A 15,619-nucleotide genomic window follows, 5' to 3' on the forward strand; every position below is an offset into this window, starting at 1 on the left:
AGGAAGCCATCATGCAGTTGGGGAAGTTGTACTGACCAGTGTCCAGCACGTGTATTTAAAATGGCTTCCCTGTTCACTTGCTATGTCCAAGAATCGATAAAGACATAGCAGACGCATTTCTGCTCTTGTAGATATGCCCACATTTGTAATATAATGCACCTTGCCATAGGGCTGTAAGGCCTGCTGTAGAAGTGACTTACACATTTTACATGCAGAGTTTAGGGGACACTGCACACAGACTTGTTCCCCTGTTGTGTTTTCACTTTTAGGGAGCACCTTGCCACGCAGCCTGCAATGGCAGCCTGCACGAGTTTGGTGCTGGGCCCCTCACAGTTAAACAAGTTGTGCTGCAGCTCTTAGGGCCCCTCATCAGTACCCATGCCCTAGGTACCAGGGGTACCCTTTACTGGGGACTTAGAGATATTAAAGCGTCTGGTCACTTGGGAATCAAGTAACCAGAGGTCTTGTTCTGGGGAAGGAACACTGGCACTAGGGACCTGGTTAGCAGAAACCCAGTGCACCTCAAAGTTGCATTAAAAACCGGGCAGCTTGCCCTACCTAGGGAGTGGTCACTGCCTTGCTACCCGAGCTAACTAACCAGGAGTCTTAACCCAATGCCACTGCTGCACCGGACTTGACCAAATGGGCCATCTTCCCGCTCAATGTTCTGGGTCGTATTGTGCTCTTCAAAAAGCATGTTCCTGCGGTTTATTTACACCTTGCATAATTTGCCTCTTTCTTGCCCAATCCTGGTTTACTGGCCTAGTCAGGTTAATACGTTGTGTCCGGTAAGCAAACAATACCCTCCGTAACTCTGTCCAATCTCCCTAGGATCGAGTGACGGGGATGTCAGTCATTTACTTACATTACTGGGCCTTGCAGCTGCAGACCATTAATGACCCGATTTTTAGCAACTGAAGATCCTGCCTTTTGCAGGGAAATTTCACTCATGAGCCAACAACATATCTCCACAACAACAATCTCCACAAGCTGCACTGAAGCATTTAGGGTGCATTACACTCATTCCCCCCTTCTGCATCTCACTACAGCCACCCCACACCCACTACGATTAGATATTACTGATACCAAGTTTGGGCAGTCCACCTGTTACAGTAGGCTCTATTATGTTTCTTGTTATGTACCCCACCCCTCTTTATCACCTATCCCTGATTTTAGACCAGGAGTCTAATGGAACAGACCTGATGCTGCAGACACATGCCAGCAGGCATGGTCACAAGGAAGCGCCCATATCCCCTCTCCTAGCTCCTGGGCGGCACGTTTTCCCTTACACTCACAATTACACCACTTTCCATCACTAGATTCTTTACACTCAACATTAGGGGCATGCATACAGCACATAAGTGCTATTTCGTATACTCTTGTCTCAAGAAACACTACTTTTGCTGAAGTGTCCCGCCTCCAAAAACATTGGCACAGTTCAGTTTACGCCATTACATACTATGCATATGCCATGGGTTCCATGATCTGGATTCAACCAGGGATTTCTTACGGGCCTTAGAACTCAGTCGAGGAAGAGAGACGGTATGTGCTGTTCGGCGGATGCCTCAATGGCCTACCCATATTACTCAGGAGCATCTACACTCCTAATACTGACCAAGACGTGTTCTGAATGCCACACTCTGTCGTACTAGCCCTAAAGAATCATGTCCAATGGATCTTGGGTGGGGAATACAACTGTGTCATGGATTTACTACTCTAGGTTGGTTAATTCAACTGCAGTAGAGGGTGACCCCTATCCCCAACTTTATCTCCTTCGGGCGCAGCCTTGCGTACACAGCACAACACACTTCAATAGCCTGCCTACAGATTATAGAGCATTCGCTATTTCAGCCCTTCGCTTAGCCATGGTGTACAACGAGGATGCTAGACAGTGAATTACCATTCTCCCACCAGGAATTCTTATTACTCTCCATCCCTAAAACAGATCGAGACCCCAGAGCTGCAACTTCCTACCACCCAACTGCCATACTGGGGGTGGATTACAAATTCCTGGGGAAAATCTTTTCTGCCTGCTATTACCAAATTCTATTGGAACTTATTCACTCGGACCAGAATGGTTTGTTCCCTGGCGCAGAACTTCCCATAAACTTCAACGCCTGTTCCACATTCAGGACCAGGTTTAGAGACCCTTGCAAGGTGCCTAGTGCTGGACCTGGAGAAAGCATTCAACTAATTGGACTGGAGTCCTTGAGCGGAGGGTCATCGAAAATCGTCAAAGCAATTCTATAAACAATTCCCCTCAAAAGTACATTATGTTCCCGCCACATGTAAGTGGGAAAGGGACATGATGTGAATACCTACGTATCTCATTTAAACTTTGTCGCTGATAGTGACGTCTTTACAGAGGGGCACTGACAACGTACAATCAAACCAATTCACTAACTATAAAAGTAGTAGCCATTTTGAAACAAACAATTAAATAGGATAAGACAGAGCAAGTTGAGTAGGTTTAAAGTCACTAGGTGACCTGCAAGCCAGAAGGCTAAGCTAAACTCCTGATTCCCATTAAAACTAAATAAAATATACTACAGCACCCAGCTCCTACTGTATACACAAACCCCTTTCAAAAGTCCAGGTGGGCTGATGCATTTCTACAGCTTTCATGGTCAGTCAGCAGGGGTGTCTTTTTTCACCCTTACTCTTTGTGATGGCCATGAGATAATCCTGGCCATTTGGCTCTGCCAGGATAGTGCACACTAGGTCATCCCACTCACAAGACAGAACACACACAGTGTTGTATGCTTATCTCCTACTATTCCTCTGCGATGTCCATGCAGACCCTACCCTCATTCAGAGCTTTCTGCAGTCATTCGCCAGTCTGATTGTCAACTGGAGCAAATCCTTTATTTACCCACACCATAATGACCTGTTCCCGCAGGATATCACCCTAGTTGGAGCTTTCCTCACCCGGCATAACTCTGTGGTTCGATACTTAGGAATATGCCTATACCATACCCAATTTGACCGTTTTGATGGGAATCTACAGTATCATAGAAATGTCAGGTATCTTTAGGGGGGGGGGGACAAAAAAAACACTCCTTCCACTGGTGTCGAAGATGGTGAATTTTGTACTACTTTGCCAACCCTACCCGGGATACCGCTTCGCACCTTCTTACGAGAGCTCGACACTCTGCTAACCAAACAAATGGGAAACAGTTGCTGCCAAACAGCCATGCATGGTCTACTGGAGAAGGTGGACTAAGATTTTAACCTCCTGATAGGATAGTTTCTCACCTGCCACCAACTCCACAACACCTGCTATACCCTGTGGGTGACCAGAGACAAGAAACCACTACACATGGCGTATTGCAGGCACTCCTCAACAGTCACTTTATTACTTGGTTCTATGGGGCAATCTAAAGCCACACTGGCCTCTCCCGGAGACCCATCCGTACCAAATGTTAAGACAATATAGGGAGGGTCCTGAAAGATGCGGAACAAACCCAGGCACTCGCCTTCCCTCATACTGCCTTGAAAAATGCCAGGTTCATAAGTATCCAATTCCAGATCCTCCACTGCACATACTTGACTCCTGCACAACTCAACCGCTATTTGCCTGACAGCAGACTTGCACTGTCCCTGCTGTAGCTCAAGAGTAGCGGATCTCAAACACAGGATTTGATCCTGCGCCACCTTCATGCCACACTTTGTGAGGTGACCCAGCTCACTGACTCGTACAGGTGGGAGAGGCATGTGCACTTGGTATTTTTAAAGGCGGACAGAAACACGCTGTCTGTACACGCTTAACTGGCCTGGTCTTGCCGCTAGCCAAAAGGACACTCGCATTGGACTGAAAGGCCGCTTCCGCCCCACTGTTGGCAGACTGGCAAGGTGCAGTATGCAGATGGGGAACAGCTGAAGGGACTGCCTCCGATTTGAAGAAGTGCACCACATCCGCAATTGTCCCTTATCCCCAGAATGGGACACACTACTAACAATTCCTACACCTTACATCCCAGGATGACCTCACTCTGTGAGCTCCCCGCCCAACGCTCACTGAGTGCACAGCGTACTCTAACCTTATATTACCGAACGCGCCCGAAATCTATGCCATTATTTGTATCACTAGAAGTGACCATTATGCCTCAGCGTCTTTGTATAATCTGTTTTTGCACTTAGTTGCTTACCGAACCACTGCATGGCTATTTTTTTTTTTTTTTTTTTGTTTTGCATTGTAAAATATAAAGTAATAAAAAATAAAAAAAAGAAGAAAATCATGCAGAGTGCCAAATTGACCACAATCAGACATGCAAGGAACAGTTGAGCATAAGCTTGAATTTAGTACACATAAGAAATTTCAGAAGTTAGAAGGTCCAATTGTTTTTGGGAAACATGTAGCTCTTCAAAGGTTTAATGCATTTGAAGATGGAAGGTTAGTAAACACAAAACAGACCAGCATGTAGCCTTTAACTGTGCCCACTACAAGGTCTTGGCTAATAATCAAACTACTACCACATCAAAAAAGTTGGGAAGACAATGGTCCATACTCCAGACCATAAATTTACCCAGTGTTCTGAATAGGGCTGCAAGAAATATATTTACGACTTTAGATAGCACATCAAAAGTGATCAGTTTTCGCAGTGACAATCTCTACGAATTAAGATGAATGCTGTGAAGTGGGAGGTGTAGGTCCCTCCCCTGTTGCTCAAACAGGAGGTCCTCCCGAAGAGTTAGCTGGATCAAAGGGCAAATGCAGAGACTTAGAAGATCAGGGTAACACACGGTCAGTGCCAATCTGGGGCTATCAAGATAACATGAGCTTGTTCTGCCTGCACTTTTCAGGAGAATAGTGGGAGTGTATTCAGGAGCCCTTTTCTCCGCTGTACATGGAATGAATCTCTTAACCTTCCTGGAGGAAACATGCGTGCAGTAGTCTCAACACTACATTCTCAGCAGTGGCAAAAAGAACGAGCCAGGGCACACCCCACTGGTTAAAGATGATCTTGGCCACCTTCGAATGGAGACTATTTCTGGTCTGCCAGCAAACGTCAGCTCAAATTGTTTGCTCTGGAATTCAGAGACTTCACCAGATTGGATAAGCAGGGAATGTTTCTGGTTACCAGTCATTTCTACAGGAGCAGAGCCTCCTGGCACAGGACCCAGGGCCTCGCCCTACTTGAAGTACCACAATGCAGTTGTACTGTACAGGAAAACTTGTACCAGCCTCCCTCTGTCGGTTGGCATGAAGGCTTTAAGAACCTACAAAAAACAATTGTAGAGCAAGCACTCTGGTGGAGACCACAAGCCTGATTGACATTTCACAGGTGGTCTCCCCAACCCAGATGATGCACCCATCACTACTGAGAGCTCTGGGATGGGTGAAGCGTGTGGCCTGCCTCAAGCCAGGCTAGTGTCCACTTGCCACCACTGAAAGTCCTGGGATGTCTCCTCTGAGTGGTTAATGGTGTCCGACAGACTGCCCTGGTGCTGGGCCTGCTGAAATCGAAGGGTCCACTGTAGGGAACCCATGTGCTTTCTGGTGAATGAGACAAGAAGGCACAAGGCTAGAAGTCAAAGAAGCCTCAAAACTATTGACACTAAGACCCAGAAATTATCCAGATATATCAAGCATTTTATCCTGAATGTACTAGACTCACTGCAGTGGTGCAAAGGCCTAGAAGGCCACCATCTCCACAATAACCTTTACAACTTGAATAGTCTGCAGAAGCATCAGCGAGGACTTCAGTTGGCTGATGGTAAACACCAGAGATCAAGAGGACTGAAGGTGGTCTGGAACACAGAGGTGAACTCACTTTGAGCAGCTAATCATTGAGGTGCAGGAATACATACATACACTCCTGACCTCAATACAGGCTCGACGCTTTGACCCCACCATAAACTTTTGTGGAAGGAGAAATTCACAATGCTCATTTTGTCTTAAGTTCTTTCTGTTCTGGTCCCAGAGGACGGGATGGTGTCTTTGGACTTGATGTACACACATTTTCATATAGCTGGTCTGCAGTCTCACTGACTCTCTTCCTGCCATTTAGCTGCTACTTCAGGTTACAGGTGATCAGGAAATTCACCATCTTTGCGGTCAACGACAATTATCAAGCAGTTCCTTAAAGGGCTTTTTTGTTCTTTTCCACCAGTCAGACCGCCACCCTGGCAATTTGATATAGTTTTGTCTCAATTGATGGAGCATCCGTTTGAGCCCATTCACAGGGCAGACTTCAAGGGAGGTTGCACTTCTTGCCCTGACCTCGGCTAGAAGAGTGAACGAGATTCAAGCTTTCACAATCCAAAGCCCTTTCTTGCAGTTTAAAGATGATGTAGTAATTTTGCGAACAAATCAAAAATTAATTCGTACCCAAGGCTCCTTCTGACTTTCATATCAGCCAGCCAGTTATTCTAAAGTCATATTTTCCGAATCCATCAACCCCAGCGGATAGATCCCTGCATTCCTTGGACGTCAAAAGATGTTTTCAGTTCTGTCTGGACAGGACGAGACGTTTTAGGAAAACAAACCTATTTGAGTCATTCACTGCCCCTAGAAAAGGGCAATCAATTTCTAAACAAGGAATTTCTAGATGGATATCTAGTTCTATGGACTTCTACAAAACTGCAGGGAAGCCCCTGCGCAGAACATCGCGTGCACACTCCACTAGGGCTGTTGCAGCATTTGCTGCGCTCTTGCTGGTGTGCCCATACAGGACATTTGCAGGGCGGCCACCTGGAGGTGTGCGCACACTTTCACAAAGCACTATTGCCTGGAGGAGTCGTCTCAAGGAGATGTGGCAGTGGGGCAGGCGGTGCTGAGGCATCTGTTCCAGTAACGGTGAGCTGTACTATTCTCCTTTTTTCTCCCTCCTTCCTAGTATAATGATCACCACATTGTATGATACTGAAGTTTTCTTTCAGTCACAGTACGCTTGTTGTTGTTTAGCAATGGGTAATGATTCTTTGGTTTTCGTAATCATGTAAGGGTTTCTATAACTTATTGCAATGATCCCCTTAGGAAGCATCAAGAAGTCATGATCAGATTCTAGGCACCAAGAACACAATTTGTCACAGCTTGAACCCTATTGGATTCAGGGGGTGGAGATTTTTCTTTAGCACACAGTCTGTAGAAAACGTTTTGAAGTTGTAGTAAGACCAACAAGTTGGGATTGGAGCACCAGACCATAACTGAAGGCTATGGAAAGAAAAGAACTGATATCAGCAAGCAGGATGAGACCTATATGTAGCTCAACTATCATCACTTCTGGAACAGTGCGAGGTTGCTGTGGAGCAACACTGCCACGTGTGAGATACTGCTAAAATTGTCCCAATCTAGGCTAATATCTTGGAATCCTTAAGGTGAGGAATCAGTGGTTAGAAGTATTAATCAAAAGAAAGTGTTACATGAGTGCAGTGTAGAATTTCCCTCCACTTGCAGATGGCATTTAACTAGAAAGTGGAGGAACTATGGGTCATTAAAACACGCAAGTAGAAACCCTTACCAGCTTTCCTTCTTGATAACGGGGGCTTGGCAGCTTGATTTAGAATTAAGTCCTCAAAGAATGCCCTTCTTTCTGCTGCACTAGGTGGCTGAACGTGGAACACTTCCCCGTAATCAGAGACAAACATTTCTTGCACCTGCAATATTTAAAAAACAAAAACGTCAATGGCAGGTTCAGCTGCCAACTGAGAAAACTCCCACTCAGGACACACTGATGAACAGGCAGCAACTTGTCTCATAGGAGACTGGCTACTGGAAACTTTGACTTGCATTTGTCTTGTTCCTTTTAGGACGGAGACAAATTGCATTGTTTAAAGAAGGGAGTGACTGCAGGAAATCTAAACTAGAAAAATAATTTTAAAAGGCAACATTTTTCTTTACAGGCATATAATTCCAATGTACACTCTTATTTTATCATCGCACATTTTTATGTCTAGTATATCAGCACTGCAGTCTGTGATAATCTAGAAGTGTTCACTTTCTCCCACAAGTGAGGATAAGTTAGAAGAAGCTGTGGACCGCTCACATGTGTAGATCTGTCTGAAAGGTAGCTTTCAACAGTTGGGCATCATTTTTAGGTTGCTGATGTCCGATTACACTCATCTCTTTGCATTTCGAGAAGTATTTTTGGACAGCACATTGACTTCAGTCCTGGAATATGCATCTCTTGACAGTGCTGCACCAGGCTACTGCATGTAGAACTACATTGGTCATGTGACCCTGCTAAATCTCAAATAATTCTAAGAGTTATTAATTACATCTAAACAATGCTATTTTAATCATTCCAACTTTGATCATGAGTAATTTTAATGGTACTGTATACTGGTCCATTAAAACAGACAACCAGCATATTGCGGCATGGATCAGGAAATTTTGTAGCACAATGGAAGAAAGTTCAGCAGCTTATTATTACAATTTTTGCAGCATTTCAGCATCACTTTATTTCACTGGCCTTCCATTGATATGCTAGTGATTTAAGTTAAAAACCTTAATCATGTGGTGGGATACATCTTTAAAATGTCTCATCAGTGTTACCAAGTGTACCCATGTATTCAGTATAACCTCCTGCCAACCCTAGCTTTTGCACCAAAAACCTTTTCACCTTAGGATTTTTGATGCCATATTTTCACTTTTAAAAGTGACGATTCTTTGTTTGCTATGTAGCTGAGTGGGCCACATTAAGCTAGCCCAGGAAGCAAGATGCAAACAAAATTCATGCAGTTTTTCTGTCATAATGACCAACTGATAGATACGATAGGCTGCAGCCTTTACTGCCAGTGCACTAATTTTTCTGACATGCATGTGAACCATGTCTAGGAACTCACTACTGGTCTGCTGTGATGCATCTATAAGAGGTCAATTGAGCTATTGATACAGCTTCTAACTAATCTTCCAACCTACAGCATTTTATCAAAAAAGATAATAGTAAAAGTGCCCACTTTGGCTGCAGGTAAGTATGCGGTGGGAAGTGCCAAAAGCCTGAAACAGCTAATAAGACAGGAGTATGAACAAAGCCTAACAAGGTATACCTTTCCTGGATCTTTAATGATATGAAAAATAAAAAGAAGTGAACATTTTCTGGATCAGGGCCTTCTGGAAAGGCTTAGCCTAGTCAAGCAGGCATTCATTTAGCCCATTTACAGTGTTCTATACCAGGCAGGTGGCACTGCCTTAAATGATCTCTGTTCCTATTGTCAGGTTATCTCCAATTGAAAACTGAAAAAAGGCAATGGTAAAATGGTGCTCTTGAGGATCCTCCAGACCCTGCAAAAATTACTCTACAACTGGAAACTATTATTTATAGGTCATAGGCTCAAACCTTTTCAGGAGTCCACTCAATTACTCAGAACGTTATGTATGAGTAAGTTTGGTAACACTTACAAAAGAAAACAAAAAGCTAAAAATGACTAGGGAAGAGATACGAAAACCAAACATTATTCAAGCTCGTAAAAGTTGTTCAATTTGCATCTGAATGAAACATTGTAATGAACTAAATATTGGCACTGCAAATTTAAGGTACAAACCTCTTCTGGTAGATCTGAAAGCGGAGAATCCGATGTTGCGAGAAGTAAGATCGGGGTGAACGAAGGAATGTTCCTCAGTAATGTCATGAATGTAGCCTTAAGTGTGCATCCCACAGTTTCCCACCATATGTGAATATGTGGAATATACAGTATACTCGGGGCAGTCCTCTTAGACTCACGAAACATCTGAAAAACATGCAGGTCAACAAATTATCACCATTTAACACTGCTAGCCGCGGTCCTCCTCCAATCCATCACAAGTTAATATCCTCAATAACATCACTCATGAAGGCCAAATAGGTTAGCAATTAGGATACATTTAAAATATAAATCACATGTAATCGGGGCTCTTGGCTGAATTCACAATAACTGATTGTAGGAAGCTGACCCTTTATGTGGTATGTGACTACCATGTAAAGGGTCCAGGGGTCCCCCAGTGAGTGGACAGGGCTTGCCATGCAATCCCAAAGTGCTCTATTTACAAGTAGTGTAGTCCAGCAACCTTAGGCTTAGCACAGAAAAGTGCAAGACAGCTACAAATACACATTGTAGTCAATAAATGAGACAATTCAAAAATGGAGATCCACACCAATTTATTAAAAATAGCATATATCTTAATAAATGTTTAGGCATCAGGGAAAAGTCATTCAGACAAGTAGGTTTTCAAATAGGAATTCTTTTCACTTTAAAAAGTGGACAGTGCAATATCTGAGTTCTGCAATGTTGATCCATCACTGCGAAAAGAGGCTGCAGGCTCTGGCCAGGAGGCCAGTCACGCTGAACCAACAGCAGGGCTCGGGCCTCATGACGCTTGGGTACAGGTACCTTTGGTCCTCTTCTCCATGGCTCAGGGATGAGGGGTGTAGAGGTGTCATTAAGTTTTAGATTTTTCTAACCAGAGTGATCGCTGTAGAGGGGGGCTGCATGCAGAGGCTACAGGAGTTGTTGAGTTCAAGAGGAGTGAAACCACGATGGACTCAGACTCTAGAGAACTGTGGAACCTGGTTGGAATCAGTGGGCCACTTCAACTCGGGACACAGACTGACTGCAGTGGTGACTTCAAGTGTTGGTGGTTCCAGAGGCTTCAGAGTCCCTTCTTTTGGAGTTTGCTGGAGAACAGTTCTGCTGTTCACAGGAAATCTTGCGTCTTTATTGAAGGCAGGCAGTTCTCCTGGATTTCTGGAATCACAGCTGCAGGGTGAGTCCACTTTAGCACAGATTTCGTTGAAGAATGCAGACAGGCTGGCAGGGTTGGTACGAGGCCAGCTGCTTCTTTGCTCCTCTTCTGCTTTCGCGACTCTTCTTAGGTCGTCAGTGTAAGGAAATGCCTCCCTTGGCATGGTTACCCCCTGACTTTTTGCCTTTGCTGATGCCAAGTTATGATTTGAAAGTGTGCTGAGGTCTGCTAACCAGGCGCCAGCACCAGTGTTCTTTCCCTAACCTGTACCTTTGTTTCCACAATTGGCACACCCTGGCATCCAGGTAAGTCCCTTGTAGCTAGTACCTCTGGTACTCAGGGCCCTGATGCCAGGGAAGGTCTCTAAGGGCTGCAGCATGTCTTATGCCACCCTGGGGACCCCTCACTCAGCGCAGACACACTGCTTGCCAGCTTGTGTGTGCTGGTGGGGAGAAAACGACTAAGTCGACATGGCACTCCCCTCAGGGTGCCATGCCAACCTCACACTGCCTATAGGTATAGATAAGTCACCCCTCTAGCAGGCCTTACAGCCCTAAGGCAGGGTGCACTATACCATAGGTGAGGGTATAAGTGCATGAGCACTATGCCCCTACAGTGTCGAAGCAAAACCTTAGACATTGTAAGTGCAGGGTAGCCATAAGAGTATATGGTCTGGGAGTCTGTCATGCACAAACTCCACAGCACCATAATGGCTACACTGAAAACTGTAAAGTTTGGTATCAAACTTCTCAGCACAATAAATGCACACTGATGCCTGTGTACATTTTATTGTAACATGCACCCCAGAGGGCACCTTAGAGGTGCCCCCTGAAACCTTAACCGACTACCAGTGTGGGCTGACTTGTTTTAGCAGCCTGCCACACACCAGACATGTTGCTGGCCACATGGGGAGAGTGCCTTTGTCACTGTGGCTAGTAACAAAGCCTGTACTGGGTGGAGGTGCCTCTCACCTCCCCCTGCAGGAACTGTAACACCTGGCGGTGAGCCTCAAAGGCTAACCCAGTTTGTTACGGCACCCCAGGGCACTCCAGCTAGTGGAGTTGCCCACCCCCTCCAGCCACAGTCCCACTTTTGGCGGCAAGGCCGGAGGAGATAATGAGGAAAAACAAGGAGTCACTGGCCAGTCAGGACAGCCCCTAAGGTGTCCTGAGCGGAGGTGACTGACTTTTAGAAATCCTCCATCTTGCTGATGGAGGATTCCCCCAATAGGGATAGGGATGTGCCCCCTTCCCCTCAGGGAGGAGGCACAAAGAGGGTGTAGCCACCCTCAGGGCTAGTAGCCATTGGCTACTAACCCCCCCCCCAGACCTAAACACACCCCTAAATCGAGTATTTAGGGGCTGCCAGAACACAGCAAGAGAGATTCCTGCAACCTAAGAAGAAGGACTGCTGAGCTGAACAACCCTGCAGAGAAGACGGAGACACCAACTGCTTTGGCCCAAGCTCTACCAGCCTTTCTCCCCAATTCTAAAGACACTGCTCCAGCGACGCGTTCCACAGGGTCCAGCAACCTCTGAAGCCTCAGAGGACTACCCTGCATCTAGAAGGACCAAGACTCCCGAGGACAGCGGCTCTGTTCCCCAAAGACTGCAACTTTGCAACAAAGAAGCAACTTTGAAACAACACACGTTTCCCGCCGGAAGCGTGAGACTTTGCACTCTGCACCCGACGCCCCCGGCTCAACTTGTGGAGAACAAACACCACAGGGAGGACTCCCTGGCGACTACAAGACCGTGAGTAGCCAGAGTTGACCCCCCTGAACCCCCACAGCGACACCTGCAGAGGGAATCCCGAGGCTCCCCCTGACCGTGACTGCCTGCTTCAAAGACCCAACACCTGGTAAAGACACTGCACCCACAGCCCCCAGGACCTGAAGGATCCGACCTCCAGTGCAGGAGCGACCCCCAGGTGGCCCTCTCCCTTGCCCAGGTGGAGCCCCCCCCCTTGCCTGCATCGCTGAAGAGACCCCTTAGTCTCCCATTGAATTCTACTGCGAACCAGACGCCTGTTTGCACACTGCACCCGGCTAACCCCCGTGCTGCTGAGGGTGTACTTTCTCTGCTGACTTGTGTCCCCCACCCCCCCACCCCCAGTGCCCTACAAAACCCCCCTGGCCTGCCCTCCGAAGATGCAGGTACTTACCTGCTGGCAGACTGGAACCGGGGCACCCTCATCTCCAATGAAGCCTATGCGTTTTGGGCACCACTTTGACCTCTGCACCCGACCGGCCCTGAGCTGCTGGTGTGGTAACTTTGGGGTTGCTCTGAACTCCAAACGGTGGGCTACCTTGTACCCAAACTTGAACCCTGTAGGTGGTTTACTTACCTGCAAAACTAACAAACACTTACCTCCCCCAGGAACTGTTGAAAATTGCACTGTCTAGTTGCCATTTGTGTGAAAACTGTATATGCTATTTTGCTAATTCAAAGTTCCTAAAGTTCCTAAGTGAAGTACCTTTCATTTAAAGTATTGTCTGTAAAGCTTGAACCTGTGGTTCTTAAAATAAACTAAGAAAATATATTTTTCTATACAAAAACCTATTGGCCTGGAATTGTCTTTGAGTGTGTGTTCCTCATTTATTGCCTGTGTGTGTACAACAAATGCTTAACACTACCCTCTGATAAGCCTACTGCTCGACCACACTACCACAAAATAGAGCATTAGAATTCTCTTTTTGTCACTATCTTACTTCTAAGAGGAACCCTTGGACTCTGTGCATGCTATTTCTTACTTTGAAATAGTACATACAGAGCCAACTTCCTACAGTCAGGATGTGCTTCTCCGGTGCCAGAGGCTACCCCAAATACTGAATTTAGGGGTGGCAATGGGCTACTGAACCTTTGGGTCACTATGCCACCTATATGGCCACATCCTGTGGGAAGTGTCTCAGAATTCCTAGGTATGCTATCTCATAGATGGCCACCATTGAGAGAGAAAAAAAAAAAAAAAAAAAAAAAAAAAAAAAAAAAAAAAAAAAAAAAATCGGGCCCACCTTGCCGTAGCCCACCTTAGAGGTTGTACTAGCCTGGAGGTGGCACGCCTACCTGACTAGCTAATTTTCCTGCCTGCGCAGGTTCCCAATGGGCTCTAGACGGGGGAAGCCAAATTTGCATTTCAGAGGCAGCAGACCGTTGAGGCTTGCCACCTTAGGAAGGCTAATCAGCAGGTCATCCTTTGGTGTTTTTTTTTTCCCCTTTGGGGTGTGGGGCGGGGGGGGGGGGTTGGTGCCTCTTAAGAGCAGAAGGCTAGAACAGTGTCTCAGGCTGGCAGTGAACATACCAGAGGCTGGTAGAGTTTAAGGGGCACCTCTAAGGTGCCCTCTAGGTTCATGTATTGGTAAATTCAACATTGGCATCAGTGTGGGTTCACCAATACAAGATGTTTGATATCAAGCATCCCCTACCTTCAGTGAAGCTATCATGTAGCTGGGGAACTTGCATTGACCAGTGTCAAGCACATTCATTTAAAATGGCTTTCCTGGTCACTTACTAAGTCTGAGAATTGACATGGGCATAGCAGGGGCATACCTGCTTGTGCAGATATGCCCCCACATGTAATATAATGTACACAGCCTTAGGGCTGTAAGGCCTGCTAGACGGGTGGCTTACATATATTGCAAGCAGTGTTCGGGGACATGGCACACAGGCCGTGGGATATGCTGTGTTTTCACTTTTGGTTGCACCATGACACGGAGCCTGCAATGGCAGCCTGTCATGTGCTTGGTGAGGGGTCCCTTAGGGACCTTCTTTAGTACCCCGGGCCCTAGGTACTAAAGGGCTACCATTACTAGGGACTTACAGAGGGTGCTAAAGGTTTTGCCAACTGGGGAAACTACAGTTTTGAGAAAGAGCCCTGGCATTGGGCACCTGGTTAACACGGACCAAGTGCACTTTCCGTCGAAATAGCTACATAGAGCTGTTTAGTTTTACTAAACTCTTTGGTTCTGTCAATGTAAAACATGAGTGTTGCAGAAAGAGCTCTCCACACTCTAGAAGTTACAAAAAGAGCAGAGTTATGTTGCGGAAAGAAGATGGTAGTTCAATGGATTGGTTTATGTGGAACTGACAAAACACTTTAGGTAGAAACTTAGGGTTAGTGTGAAGGACTACCTTATCCCCATTAATCTGGATGAAAGGTTCTTCCTAGGTTAGTGCCTGGAGGTCACTGGCACGCCTGGGTGATGTGATGGCTACTAAGAAAGCTGCCTTCTAAGGAAGGTATTGAAGTAGACATGAATGGAGTGGTTCAAAAGGAGGACTGAAGAGTCTGGGATGGACAATATTTAGGTTCCACAAAGGTGCAGGGGGAACCCTAGGTGGAAGGACCCATTTATGGCTTTCCAAAAAAGGCTTGATGACTGGGATTTTGAACAAGGAAATGTGTTGTCTTTTGTAGAGATGCAGCTATAGCTGCAAGATAATGGCAAATAGAAGTGTAGGTTAGATTTGCAAATAATCTCTTAAACAGTAGCTTTCATAGGGTCTTTTAGGTTGACACTACGCTGATAAACCTAAGTAACCAAACTAGGACTTCAAGAGTGATATTGCAAGGTTGAGTGACTTGGGGTCTGGATGTCCGATTTGTCCTTAATTTTGAGTGAGCAGGTCTAGCCTGTTGGGGAGCTTCAAGTGGGTAACTACTGAAAGGTTCAGAAGTGTGGTGAACCACAGCTGCCGCGCCCAAGTGGGAGCCACAAGGATCATGGTGGGAGAAGTTTGTCTGATCCTATGAACCAGAAATGGAAAGAGAGGGAAAGGTGGAAAAGCATAGGCAAATATCCCTGACCAATTCATCCACAGAGCGTTGCCCTTGGATCGAGGGTGTGGGTACCTGGACATGAAGCTTGGACATTTCACATTTTCTGCTGTGGCAAAAAGGTCTATTTAATGGGTTCTCCATTTGGCAAAGTATGATTTAATGACTTGCGGGTGGAAT

General features: G+C 46.0%; 1 protein-coding gene across 2 annotated transcripts in view; it reads right to left on the reverse strand.

Annotated features, from left to right (window-relative positions):
* ATAD2 (ATPase family AAA domain containing 2) overlaps nt 1-15,619 on the reverse strand; it is a 198,502-nt gene that overhangs the window by 88,722 nt on the left and 94,161 nt on the right. For both annotated transcript variants that reach the window (XM_069220705.1, XM_069220706.1), the window contains exons 19-20: nt 9,487-9,672; nt 7,464-7,599 (exon numbers count right to left, since the gene is read on the reverse strand). In XM_069220705.1, the coding sequence (XP_069076806.1) occupies nt 7,464-7,599; nt 9,487-9,672 (322 nt within the window). The remainder of the gene's footprint in view (nt 1-7,463; nt 7,600-9,486; nt 9,673-15,619) is intronic.

The sequence above is a fragment of the Pleurodeles waltl genome, chromosome 2_2, assembly GCF_031143425.1.
Source record: "Pleurodeles waltl isolate 20211129_DDA chromosome 2_2, aPleWal1.hap1.20221129, whole genome shotgun sequence".
In the NCBI taxonomy this organism is placed as follows: Eukaryota; Metazoa; Chordata; class Amphibia; order Caudata; family Salamandridae; genus Pleurodeles; species Pleurodeles waltl.